The 13850-nt window shown below is 31.1% G+C and overlaps 2 protein-coding genes across 3 annotated transcripts; one reads left to right on the top strand and one right to left on the bottom strand.

Moving 5' to 3' along the window:
• Window positions 1-1334: 1334 nt before the first annotated feature.
• Window positions 1335-6185, top strand: LOC145639317 (protein disulfide-isomerase-like). The gene is made up of 11 exons (XM_081690529.1): window positions 1335-1557; window positions 2422-2452; window positions 2610-2894; window positions 2977-3165; window positions 3257-3382; window positions 4117-4251; window positions 4343-4462; window positions 4585-4702; window positions 4786-4898; window positions 5224-5447; window positions 5847-6185. Exons 1-10 carry the CDS (start codon window positions 1367-1369, stop codon window positions 5440-5442), a joined length of 1527 nt encoding a protein of 508 aa, XP_081546655.1. The 5' UTR covers window positions 1335-1366; the 3' UTR covers window positions 5443-5447; window positions 5847-6185.
• Window positions 6186-7506: 1321 nt separating this feature from the next.
• Window positions 7507-12660, bottom strand: LOC145639318 (two-component response regulator ORR10-like). Of its 2 annotated transcripts, none has more exons than XM_081690531.1 (5): window positions 12406-12660; window positions 12054-12274; window positions 10647-10730; window positions 10093-10160; window positions 7507-7945 (listed from the first exon to the last, which is right to left on the bottom strand). In XM_081690531.1, the coding sequence occupies exons 1-5, from the start codon at window positions 12533-12535 to the stop codon at window positions 7651-7653; spliced, it is 798 nt and encodes a 265-aa protein (XP_081546657.1). In that variant the 5' UTR covers window positions 12536-12660; the 3' UTR covers window positions 7507-7650. The 2 variants fall into 2 exon arrangements, with proteins under 2 accessions (XP_081546657.1, XP_081546656.1); XM_081690530.1 differs by having other exon boundaries at window positions 10647-10733.
• Window positions 12661-13850: the final 1190 nt, after the last annotated feature.

Consider the following 13850-nt stretch of genomic DNA (forward strand, 5'->3'; position numbering starts at 1 on the left):
CCTTTATTTCACTAATTTCTACCAAACATGTGTCATTTCTCAACCATTAGTTGACATATTTGATACTCTTTGTGACTGTGTTAGTAAAATTATCCATAACAATTTTTTTATCTAGTAAAAATTAGTTAATTAAGCTTAGTAAAAACAAAAGAATGTCATAAAAATAAGTTTCAGTTTGTACATATCATAAACTTCAAGGAACAAACATACTACCTTCATTTTTTTTAGTTGACACGTTTTGACTTTAGCACTATTCATATACTTTATTTGACTGTGTTTTGTGCTTTATACGTAATAAAAATATAGTCATGTGAGGTCTTGTTATATTCATCACGTTATATGCTTTTAAGATATCAACTTCTCATAATTTTTGCTTATTGATAATTAAAGATATTAATGATTGAATAAGTGCATTGACAAAAGTGACTAAAGAAACATGTAAAAAAAAAAAAAAACGGAGAAAGTAATATTTAATCAATTAAAATAATATAAAATCCTACTCGTAAAAAAGTTCAGCAATAACAATTCAATGTAAATAAAATTATAGCCTTCAAAAATAAAATTATAATTTTTGTTTAAGTAAATAAAAATATTTTAAGTTTGATAGTAAATCATAAGGTGAAGAGTGTAGGCCGGACTTTCTATGTTTATAAATTGCTAAAAATAAATAGTACAAGTATATAAATCCCTTGAGATTTGGAATCAATTAACTAGTCAAATACTGAATCCTTTTTCTAATTTTTGGAAATCACACTTCATATATAAAATGAAAGTATATTTTTGATATTTCATTAATTTGGAAATTAGAGGATTTTTTATATTTATACAAGATCTTAACAAGAAATCTCCCCCAAAAAATCTCAAACTTGAAAAAAATACTTACAGTAACATTTTTGACAATTAAAACAAAAAAGTAAATAAAAGAAAAATACACTAAGCCTTGCTACGTGGCAAATAACGATTGGACAAACCTCGTCATAGTTTATCACAATTAATTAATACAAAGTACATCCATAATCCTATACGTACAAATACATTAGAGCGTAGATAATTCTAAAAATAAATAAAAATAGTCCACGAAGCACTACCCAATCAAAACATGCCACGTCAAAATTCTGACCTCTAAGAAACCAAGTTACACGCACAAAAATGCAAAAAATAAAAACAAATAAATAATAAAATAATAATAAAAAAATAAAGTTTCTCTCTCAACAGAAAGTTAACACGTGATTCTAACATTTTGTCCTACTTTCTCTCTCCTCCACTTCTATTTCTCTCTCTTATTATAAACCTGCAAAAAATACTCACACTGAACTCACAACTTAGAAGAGTTTTTCTTTGGAGAGAGAAAAATTTGGGGGAAAAAATGGCGATTTCTAGGGTTTCATTCTTCCTTGTTTCTCTCTTAGCTTTGTTCGCTTCGATCTCTGCTTCTGAATCTACCGATTCATCTGCATCTTCTGATGCTAAGGAGTTTGTTCTTACTCTCGATCACACTAATTTCTCTGAAACTGTCGCTAAACATGATTTCATTGTCGTTGAATTCTACGCTCCATGGTATGATATTTGATCTTAATTTTATGATTTTTGTTAATTTGTTATTACAATTGTTTATTGTTTTTGATGATTTGTTGTTTTGTGATTTGCGATTTGTTGATGATTGTTGTGTAGATTTTTGAAGTGATGTTGAGTTTTTATTGTTTCTGTGATTTGATTGTTTTTTGTGAGGAATTTGGAGAAATTTGCGTGATCGGATAGTGATTTTGAGTGTTAATTATTGATTTGGAAGGTTTAATCATCCGTCATTGCATTGAGATCTGTTATAAATTAATTGTTGTAGGATTTTTTGGAATTTGATGTGTAATTTTTCTGAATGTTAGATCTATAATGTGTTATTGTGAAGGTAGCATTATTATTTTGTCTGATGAATTTGTTACTACTTTAAATTGGTAAAGATTGATGTTGATCTAGTTTTTAATGGTGAAAATAAATAATGTTCAATACAATTTTAGTTTATTGAAATTTAGGCGAAGAAATCAAGGTCAAAATTGCATATGAAGTGTTAAAAGTTAAAATTTTTAGGATTTATTTTTTAAGGTTTATGAAATAGTAAAAAGTCAAGTTTAAGAAGTTGACTAGATTGCAAATATTTTGATGCAATATAACTGTTGTCCTGTTTGGAGTCATATGATCTGTTTCATTAATTATAATAGAATGGAACTTTTTGTTTGCAAGACATTACTGATGTCGGGGAATTAAGGGAATGTATCTTCAATGACACCTTCCGGTTTATAGTTTATCCATTTTCATCATTTGCATTTCCTTTACGACTTGAATGGCTGATTACGTTTTTCGTTTAGTTACGTATCTAGTCTCGAATTTCCTCTTATGGCTAATTTGATCATGATCTCTTTCTTACAGGTGTGGACATTGTAAGAGTCTAGCTCCTGAGGTAATTGTGGTTCCTTGTTTTGATTTTAACAATAGAGGCGATATATGGTTTTCAATTGTATAGTTATCTAATTGCAATGCATGATCGAACAATGTCGTTTGAATTGTGTATTCTTTGGCTGACTTGTGAATTTTTTTTTTTTTCATCAAACTTGTAGTATGAGAAGGCTGCATCCTTGTTGAGCAGTCACGACCCTCCAATTGTTTTGGCAAAGGTTGATGCCAATGAGGACTCGAACAAGGAACTTGCTTCTGAATATGATGTTAAGGGTTACCCTACATTGAAGATTGTGAGGAATGGTGGGAAACACATTCAGGAGTACAAGGGTCCAAGGGAAGCTGAAGGAATTGTTGAGTATTTGAAAAAGCAAAGCGGTCCTGCATCTGTTGAGATTAAATCTGCTGATGATGCTACCACTCTCATTGGGGAAAAAGTTGTTATTGTGAGTCGTAGTTCTTCCCCTTATGTTCTAATTTCTGATTTTGTTTTTGTGTTTAGCTATTCATATATATCGTCTACTTCAGGTTGGGATATTCCCAGAACTCTCTGGTGAGGAGTACAAAAGCTTCCAAGCCTTGGCTGAGAAGTTGCGCTCTGACTACGAGTTTGGTCACACTACTGATGCAAAGTTCCTACCAAGGGGTGAGTCATCTGTGAAGAAGCCCACCCTTAGGTTGTTCAAGCCTTTTGACGAGCTTGTAGTTGACTCTCAGGTATAGCAAGTTACTCATTTCAAATTTCTTGCAACATTGCAGTTTTTTACAGTAGTTTCGTGAGCTGATGTAACCTTGTGATAATATGTAGGATTTTAATGAGGAAGCTCTGGAGAAGTTTGTTGAAGAATCCAGTATTCCTACTGTGACTATCTTCAGCAAGGACCCAGCACACCATCCCTATGTTATTAAGTTTTTTAACTCTCCCAATGCCAAGGTATATATGTTTTATCTTCTATACAAACTTGATGGAGTTGTCCTGGACTAGTTTGGTAATGAGTCACCACATGTTTGGTCATAACTAAACTTTCTGATGGCTGTGACCATTTTAAGTAGCACATAGAACATTTTGATTCTAATATGCACATGTGGAGTGTGCAATTTTGCATAAATATCTGATTGCATTTAAACACCAGTAATTTGGCTAACAACAGAAAATTTAGTTAGGAAACCCTTTTTTTTTTTAAGTTAAATATATCAAGTATGCACCGAGTTGGATCTTTATCTGCTGTTAGGCACTGTCTCCTCTGTTTAAACTTGATGCTTATGTATTGTATGTCTGTGGATTTTCTGTTGCTTTATTTTTAATTCTCGTCTTAAGCTGTGTGGAGATGTCATGTAATTGAGGTTTCTTAGTAGTTGTTTATGTCATTCTAGTGTCAGATTCGTCATTTAATTGCTTACTGAATGACATTTTAGTTTTGCTTATGTATAATCTCTCTACCAGAATTGTAGTCTAACTGGGGGTATCTTTTCCATCACCACTCGTCTCCTCATGGTCAGTGCCACAAGTGCACTTGATTTGTGCAGGCAGACTAAATGTTTACCATGTTGAAATTCTGACTAATTTTTCTTCTGTGCTACTGTTATCCTGTTATTTTCACGACTTCACCTTCTGTTGATTCTCCTCATTGTTCTATGGCTTACCAAGGTTGTTTTCAATTGTATCAGGCCTTGTTGTTCATGAACTTCAGCATTGATTACGATACATACAAGTCAAAGTATGAACAAGTTGCCAAAGAATACAAATCAAAGGGTATTAGCTTTTTGTTGGGAGACCTTGAAGCGAGTTCTGGAGCACTACAGGTAGATTAATTTTTTCTGTATATTCTAGCTAATTTTGTGCTGTCATTGTCATTAACACTATGAATTAACTGGTATCAATGTTTTTGTTCAGTATTTTGGACTTAAAGAGGACCAAGTACCTCTCATTATTGTCCAGACCAACGATGGGAAGAAATATGTTAAAGATAAAGTGGAGGCTGATCAAATTGCATCATGGATCCAGGATTACAGTGTAATTTATTTTTTATTAGCATTTTCAATTTCTTTTTTTTTTTGCCATAGTTGAGGTTTTACTAGTAAAAGTTATTTATGCCTGAATAAGCTAATTAACTGGACAATTGTGTGATATTTCAGGAAGGCAAGGTGGCTGCACACAGGAAGTCAGAACCCATCCCTGAAAGCAACGATGAACCTGTTAAGGTGGTTGTTGCTGACACTCTTCAAGATATAGTTTTCAACTCCGGCAAAAATGGTAAGGATATTTGGTGTCCTTTGTTATCTTATTGAGGCCCATATTCATTCTTACATGTATTTATCATTTTTTAATTACTACAGTTTTTTTGGAGTTCTATGCACCCTGGTGTGGACATTGCCAAAAGTTGGCTCCGATCTTGGATGAAGTTGCTGTTTCTTTTGAAAATGATAAAGATATTGTCATTGCCAAGCTTGTAAGAATCTCTCCTTGTCACTTAAAGAACTTTCCCTGTTGCGTTTTCGGAAAACTTATTTCTGTTCTAAACTTTACAATCATTATTAAATTCATGTCTATGGTGTTTTGAATGTGTAATTTGCATATACATTCTAGTAATAAGGCTTTATTCACTAATCACTACCAGATGATGGCTTATTCTAGTTTGACATGAGCCATTTTTGTGCCTCCTAAACTTTTGATTTTACAATAATCTACTTTGTAATTGGCAAGTGTTGTCATATTTACGAGTCTTAGAGAATATCTTAGAGTAGTTCAAGCTAATTCGAGCCTGATGAATGCAGGATGCAACTGCAAATGATCTCCCAGATGACACCTTTGATGTCAAAGGTTACCCAACTTTGTATTTTAGAACAGCAAGCGGGAATGTTCTATCATATGATGGAGACAGAACCAAGGAAGAAATCATTGATTTTATTCAAAAGAACAGGGACCCAGCTGCTAAGCAATCTTCTATTGAGGAAACTTCATCTGAGCAAACTACATCTAAGGACGAGTTGTAATTTAGGTAAAATTTTTACTGTCTCATTTTGATTTCAATAAATGGTGGGAAAAGTTTACAAATGAATGCAGAGACACTAGTTATGCTATCAACTTCCACTATATTCAAAGATAATCGCCTTTTTAATTTTATTAAGGATAGAAAATTTGTGTATCACTATAAAAATTGATTTAATAGGAATGTTTTCATATATTTAGTAGTTGAAACTCATTTTGGCAAATATTATAATGTGGAATGAGCTTTTTAACCTCAAAAGTCAAATTATTTTACGACAGTACTCCTTTAAAGTTTTGAGGTTAATTTTACATCAGAATGATTTTTTGTATATACATTGTTTCCATATGCATTTTTATGGACATGGTAAACTGCCAGATACTAAGAAGCTTTTGGATTTCTTTTCTACAGGAAAAAGGATCTTAAGATGGTGGAATTCATGGACAGGAACTTAATTTATACCACAGGACGTCCATTGATTAGCTATATGTTAGATTCGCGACATAAGCTAGCATGGTGGTCTGCCCCGGCTTTTGCCATCTTCCTGATTATCCTTGTCTTTCTCATTACTTTGTATCATGCACTCTCTTTCTCTCTCTCTTTTCTGTAATAAATTCAAGGCCTTGCTTTGTGGCTTTTTAGATCTTACGATTTTGGAGGTAGTTTAATTAGTCAAGGTGTATCGTCGAGATCTAAAGTTGCCATGGATTTTTGATTGGAAGAATGTTTATGTTATGTTAGTTAACTTCATTTTGCTGGCCTATTCTCACTCTGAGAGTTCTCGATCTTAAGTCACTTGATTTAAAGATTCTAGCCTTGGCTTTTAACAAGTCTAATTGTGGGTTTTCAATATCTCAAGGCTTGTTGAAGGAAGAATAGAATGTTTATGCTTCTCTTTCAGTAGAGAAATATTACATCAAGAGTTAACAGTACTGTCACAGACCATAATTTGCAGCGTTATAGAATCAATTAGGGGCTTTACCTTGTGATTTTGAGGTCATGTGTCCGAACCCTTATCCTTTTTCCAATACCAAAGAACAATTGTAGAATGAACTTGAGGTGATGTGTTCCAAACACCCAAGAACCAATGTAAAAGAGTGACCATAGTTATAAACGACGCCTAATCAAACCATTCAGCATAAATGGGTTTGGGTTAAAAGACTGACTTGTATAATCGACTCCAAAATTAAAACCAGCTTGAAATAATGAAATCAGCTTATAGTACAAAACTACAAATGTACGAGACTTAAACTGAGACTGATCAACTGAGTAGTGTGAGTACAAAGTTTTGAGTTCCTTGATTTATGCTCATTTGAAGTCCTTTAACTCCTTGCGACAATTTTCCTTGCTATTCTTTTCTCGACTTATCGTCTTGTGGGTGTTGTGTTCACTTTACACTCAGGTGTACCATTTATCTAGTATTTCGTATATATTCACTTTTTCTTATTAGTTCACAAATGAATATTTTAAATTCACAAAAATTGCCAATGACTCAAAGAATTTGTTTTTGGTGAACATGACTCAAGAGTATATATAAAGTAGTATAGGATGGGATTATACATGTATGATGGAAATTGATCCTGAACTGAATTTTGAACTAAATCTTTGAAAGAACATTTTGCCATGAGAGTCTGATACATAATGGTTTGATTGTTTACATCAAAATTACAGAATATATCACTTGTCATCTAATTTATTTGATGTAAATGTTGATGGATTTATGATGGCTAAAAAGCTTAAAACTTTACATTTGGTCATATGCATGTACCATTAGTCCATTACTAAGATCCATCAAAATATGTAAATCAAAATTTCTTAGAAATATACACTACATTGCTTGAATTCTTAACAGCATGATTTTAACACTCCAAACTACTTACAAGCTACAACAAGAAGACAATCTCTAGAGGTCCAAGGCTCATACAAGCATATATTCGAGGGGAAAAAATCATCTAACTCTAATTCGTGCACTTGTACCATAGGGAATTAAGAATTTATGACTCGACTTTACAGAAAATGTAGCCAATGACTGATCTCGCTATTCAATTCATATTGTCAAGTATAAGATTGCTAATCAAAAAAGAGGGTAAGAAGATTCGAAATCATCTATTTAAACAAAGTTTTCATTAGGTTCATCTATATCAAACTGGCTAAGAGGGTGCAACATTTCTTTAATTTCATAAACTATGCCTAAATTAAGATAGATTTATTCACATTACAAGTTCATCTTGGATATTTCAACAAATTTCTCTATTTCATAGCTAATTTTATTGGTTTCATCTTCAATGGAATTGCTGGTGTAATCTTCACGATGATCAGCAATAATTTTTATAATTTCTTCCTTGGAAATTTTATTGTCATTTGGTGCTAAAAAGTTGGTCTTTTTATTATTTTCTTCACTTTCAGAACTTGTACTTGGTGTAGCTTTGAAGACACGAGGTTGCAACTTCTTCAAATCCGATAATCTTACTGGTTTTAGCAAGAATTCCTCTGCTCCTTCTTCTAGACACCTATTCAAAGTTCATTGCAACAATTTTTATTATTACGGAGTACTTTGCTTGTACATGTAGCACATAGACAAATAAATGGTCTCTATTTCGCAAAACTAGTTAAATAGGGAATAGTTAAAATTAATATGTTGCACAACGTCAATGATGTATGATACGAGTAATTATAAAAATACTCCGTATTATATTAAAGTTTATAAGTTTCATTTATAGGAATACTTGATTAAGTAACAAGAATCTTTCTATACAAGTAATTTTTTTTTTTTTTTTTTAAATTTCATTAAATTGAACTACTAATTTTTTTTTTCTCCTGGTCTTCCCAATATAACCTACTTTTTACCTATTTTATTACTACGCAGAAGAGATTAAAAACAAAAATCCTTACTCTCTGGGAGTCTAATTAAACCATGTTAGGCCCTATTTCGAGTTCTATTTTATACTCCATATTAATTTAAGCTGATTATTATTATTATTATTATTTTTTAGAGAGCCACAAGGGCGGGTGAGAATCAAACTCAGGATTTCCTGAAATCAAGAGGAAAGCTTTAACCACTTGAGATAATTATGAAGCTAAGGGTTTGTTCAATTCAGCTTAATTTCAGTTCAGTTCAGTTCAACTCCTAATTTCTTTCGTTCTCTTATAAAATATTCATTTCAGCTCTATTCAGTTCAGTTCAGTTTAGCTTCAATCAATTCAGTACAGTAAATGTAAACAGACCCTAAGTGGGCCCTTATTCATTAATCAATAACTAAGAGTAAGTGAATTATTTGTATAGTGGACAAGATTTTCTTACAAATTCAGATCATATGGTGCCCTTATACTACGGGGGATATATTAATCACCATCCATGTGGATGGGAATCTTTTGCTAATTTTTATTTTTTAATATTGACATATCTTTATAAATCAAATATAATTATAACTTTCTAATCTTTCCCTTGTAATCCTCTAGATTTTGTTACAATTTTTAATAGCCACTATGATCATCAATAATGAAATGTTCAAATGTACATTGTTTTGAAAGATAACTAAAAGTATTAAACTAAACTAACGAACTTTGAGTAATCGAAACTTGATATAGACGAAAAAAGATTTATTAAACAAAATTAAGTCATTAATTAGGCTATTTTTAGTATAAGAAAAGTCATAATGAAATACTACTAAGGACACCATGTAAAACGAATACTAATTGTAGCAATCAAATAAGCATCACCTAGATACTAAGAAAAGTCTAAATCACTAGAGTAGTACTATAAAGATATCATTAATTTTTATATACTCTATAATGCTATTAAATATAAAATTCTTGGTAAAGCATCATTTTCGAATGAATCCTTGATATCTAATTACATATATCTAATTCGTATTATATTTGCATATTAAGAATAATTGTGTTGCTACGTTTTTTTTATTATTTTTTTTATATCAAATGTAATTTTTAAAAGGGAATACTGTAACGTAACTAAATATACAATGGTCGGTATAGATTGGAATGGAATACACATTAGATATAGTATCATACTACTACTATTATGACATTTTAAAGGATCTCTTTCTTAAGAGATATACCTTAAATTCTTTTTTCAAAACAAATTGTGTAATTTACAATCACGTACAACAATAATGTAGACCATATTTAATTCCGAAATCTCGGGTACACTTTTAAGACTTCATATCACATACTTGTATCATTACATTGAAAATTTAAAAGTTGTAATGAGGTAGATTCACCCAAAAAAAAGTAAATCTAATGAAGTGAATAAAATAGTATAGTTTATGAGATTGTAATATACAAATAAATGGGAACAAGGTTGGGCCATTAGATAATAATCAAAGATCCTACAGCTCACACGAATTGCATCTTTTCAATCAAACCAATAATAATAATGTAACATCACATTTTGACTTAATATTTTCAAGGGGGACAAAATATGCACCAAGATTCTTTAAGATTTTCTCATATCATATAAAGATAACTTGGGATCTCAATTATGTTATTTAGTTAACGTCTAAGTATAAATTTTCAACGCAAAATTATAAAAATATTTACTTTAATTAAGTTATTTTAGAAAGAATAATATATTTTTCTAAAAAAAGAAAAAGAGAATAGTCTATTTTTAGAAAAAGGTGAGAAAAGGAGATGAGCTTACATGTGAATTCTTGAAGGAACATTCTCAGAAGACATCACAACCACTGGTACATCTTTCCAGGAGGATTCCTGCCAATTTGAATGAAATTTCCCGGAATTATTAGCCTTTTTTTTTTTTTTTTTTTGTTTTTATTAAAATGGTAAAGTACTAATGACAACCAAATTGGTACGAGTAGCTGGTTATAAAACGTGGTATTGCGCAATGGTAATAAATTTAAGTGTAATCTGACAGTAAAAGTAAGGTATAAAGTAAATAGTCACGCATCAATAAATCTTTTTGTTTTTCTTCATAAATATTCATTACCATCCAAACCCCTTAAGCGGTAATAAATGGTAATGACAAATTGTGGAAGAAAAAGAGATAATTTGAGGTGAACTAACATTTTCATGTGAATGACCAATGTTTTCTTTTTAACAAGTTTATATTCTCGTAGTAATTGTTACTACTTACCAAATGAGCCGTAATAATAGTACTAACAAATCAGTGAGATTTTATATTTAAAAAAAATACAAAGTTGCTAGGGAAATATATATGTATTGAGTTTAGAGTAAAACCTTGACTCTTTTTAGTAGATCATAACCAGTTATTCCTGGCATGGAATAGTCTGTCATTATCAAGTTCACTCTTGTTCCTTGTCCCTGCTTAAGAAATTGAGGATATCATATTAAAACATGCAATTAATTTGACGAATTTGTTAAACATGTAGTAATCTTCGAAATAAAATAGGATACCTTCAAATAACCAAATACGTAAACAAAAAGTTTTAATTGGATCATGCACAAGGTACAAACAGTTATATCATGAAAATCATTCATGGGCCGGGTTTTCATTAAGCCTAACAACATTAACTTACAATTGCTTTCTCGATTTTAGGTTAGATATATATACAGTCAATTTACATATATCATGTATTAGAAGTTTCATAAAATGTATATCATAGATTCTTACCCTACTAATGATCTTTTTTCAAACAATTAGTAACCATATAAAAGTATAAACTTGTTCATTTAAGGAAATAGCATCTCACTACGTCAAAATGTGTTATTACTACAATTAGAAACTTGATAATGAAGTCTTCATCATATATTATTATGTCATTACGATACGTAATAATTAGGGAGATAAACACAACACAAAGATGCTTAAATCTTTGGTTAACCATAATCTTCCTTCCAAATTATTTTTACTAAATATTTACTCATATAAGTTAATGAGGTCCAAAATATGAGAAATAAATTACTTCGTAAGTTAGAACAACAGTTGACATAGTACCTTAATTTATGAAAGTATAATTGGTGATAGCTTGCAGTTATGTGCTTATATAAATGCACTCAAATTAATTTTTCTACCTTCATAATTTATTAACTTGGAAATAAATATTTTCACCAATACATTTAAGTAATACGGAGTATATAAAAGGCTAATCAAATCGATTATTAGTTTAAATTACAATATTACTATTAGTTTAAATTACAGAATTATCAACATGACTATAAATTTCGTATATATCAACTCCGGACTAGTATATAGAAATTAATCACCGACGAGTAACATTAATGATCTCTTTAGTTTTAATTTATAATTAGTGAATTAGGTGCATGCATTATTATCACTTTTGAAACCAAATTGAAGTTGTTCAGATCTAGTAGTACAAGAAGCTTTTGGTGCCAACTTTCTCTCCTTTTTTTTTTTAATTCTTTAGAATCAAAATAATATAAAATCACTTAACAGATCTTTGTTTAAAATCAAAAGCAATCCAAATAAACACTTTTGTAAGAAAATATATTCTTGCCCTCTATATTTCAGTCACTAAATAAATAATATGATACTGTATGATATGATATGATACGATATAATATGAGACTCTGGCTGGCCTTGTGTTCCGCCCTGTACGGCGGTACACACTATGGCCGGCCGTCCTCGAAAAAAAAAAGGAAAACTATGAGGAAGAGAAAACTCACTTGGTGGTGGTGATGAACATTATCAGGTAATGGAAGAGAAGGACAAATCATGGAAACTTCAACATCATCATCATCATTGCCATCATCATGATCATCATTAACATGATCATGATGATCATCATCATCATGAAGAACATGACCATCATCATTAATAACTGGATTATGACAATTCACTAAGCCCAAATACTCCAAAGCCTTATCCCCAGATTCAACGCAAGTCACTACACATTTAACAAAATAATAATCATTCAGAATCCCGAAATTAATAGTCACGTTGATAGAGTAATTCGAAATATGACAACTAATTCCAGACAGAACGAGGTTTATGAGAAAAAAGGATATGAATACATACCATGGTAGGAAGAGATGGTAAGGAGCTTTTCTAACATTTTACGTTCGATGATACTATCATCAACGGCTAATACATGAAAATGCTTATTTTCTTCATTTTTCGGAATTATAATTTGGGTTTTTGCTTCCATTTTTCTTAATAAAAATGGGGAAAATAAAGGAACAATAGAATAAATTTTTTAGGTAGAGAAATATTGAAATGATAATATAGAGATCCAAAATATATAATGTTGTAATGAAGAATGAAAATTGTAAAACTCGGGTTTGTCCACTTGTATATATATAGTACAAAGAGAAACAAAAAAAGGAAGGTAAAAAAAATATATTTTTTTAATTAAGTTTAAATTGTAGAAAATTAAAAAAAAAAAATTAATGAAAAAAAAAAAAAAAAAATGTTTGCCGTAGGTGATACTAAAGGGAGTAAGAGAAAGAGCTGGGGAAGATCTGTGAATAGATTCTGCCGTTCACACGTCGGTACAACTCACTGAGTTTAGTGGGGTCAATTGGGTCCACTTTCATATTGTCTCTCTCTCATTACCATTTTCTAATTATATGTGTGCAGTGGCATGCAATTTTTTTTACTTTCTTTTACTATACACAATTACTTTTGATTAACCTAGTAGTAAATATTTGTATCTTGTTTGGGTAGAGATGGCAATGGATCGGGTGAATTGAATCGTAGAATTGGGGTGAGGTATGACATGATGCTACATAGTATGATTGAGGTAGGGTTGGGCATGAGGTATGAGAATGGAGGGGTTGTGTACATGTGTGTGTATGTTTGAAGGCGAGAAGGGAAGATGTGTTGAAGTGGTCGTTGCTGAGGTAGAGACTTGACGTTTGAAGAAAGCTACCTAATTATAAAAATAACAACTAGTTAGATACTTAAATGGCGCGAACTCAACTCGTTAAGTATGTGGGTTGGACTGTAGATAACAATGTAAATATTAGCTTTTGTTGACACATCAATGTAAAATAACCCAATAGGTTATATCTAATAGTCAAGATCTGAGCATAAAAAAAAGAATGTAAATTAGTCTGCCTTAACAAATTGACTATGGGCTTGTTCACTTCAGCTTAATTTCAGTTTATGTCTGATCAGTTCAGTTCAGTTCAACTCTTAATTTCCTTCTCTCATAAACTATTCATTTCAGCTCTATTCAGTTCAGTTCATCTCCAATCAGTTCAGCTCCTACTTTCCTTCTCTCATAATTAAACTATTCATTTCAGCTCGATTTCTACTTAGTTCAGCTCTAATCAGTTCAGTTTAGCTACAATCAGTTTAGTTCATTAAATGTGAACAAGCCCTATGTATATATAATTATATATCATAACAACGTCAAGAATTTCAGCAATGTAATAACCAATAGACGCATCACCATATCATATCATTTATAAAATACACATATGTACACAAAAAATCTTTTGTGGTAAAACATTAGGTTA

Source organism: Chenopodium album, chromosome 7, assembly GCF_948465745.1.
Source record: "Chenopodium album chromosome 7, dcCheAlbu1.1, whole genome shotgun sequence".
NCBI lineage: Eukaryota > Viridiplantae > Streptophyta > Magnoliopsida > Caryophyllales > Amaranthaceae > Chenopodium > Chenopodium album.

Coding starts and splice junctions, on each gene's coding strand:
- LOC145639317 (XM_081690529.1), top strand. CDS start 1,367: ATGGCGATTTCTAGGGTTTCATTCTTCCTTGTTTCTCTCTTAGCTTTG. Junction 2,453..2,609: donor GTAAGAGTCTAGCTCCTGAG/GTAATTGTGGTT, acceptor TCAAACTTGTAG/TATGAGAAGGCTGCATCCTT. Junction 4,252..4,342: donor CGAGTTCTGGAGCACTACAG/GTAGATTAATTT, acceptor GTTTTTGTTCAG/TATTTTGGACTTAAAGAGGA.
- LOC145639318 (XM_081690530.1), bottom strand. CDS start 12,535: ATGGAAGCAAAAACCCAAATTATAATTCCGAAAAATGAAGAAAATAAG. Junction 12,275..12,405: donor TACCATCTCTTCCTACCATG/GTATGTATTCAT, acceptor TTAAATGTGTAG/TGACTTGCGTTGAATCTGGG. Junction 7,946..10,092: donor GTTCCTTCAAGAATTCACAT/GTAAGCTCATCT, acceptor AACTTTGAATAG/GTGTCTAGAAGAAGGAGCAG.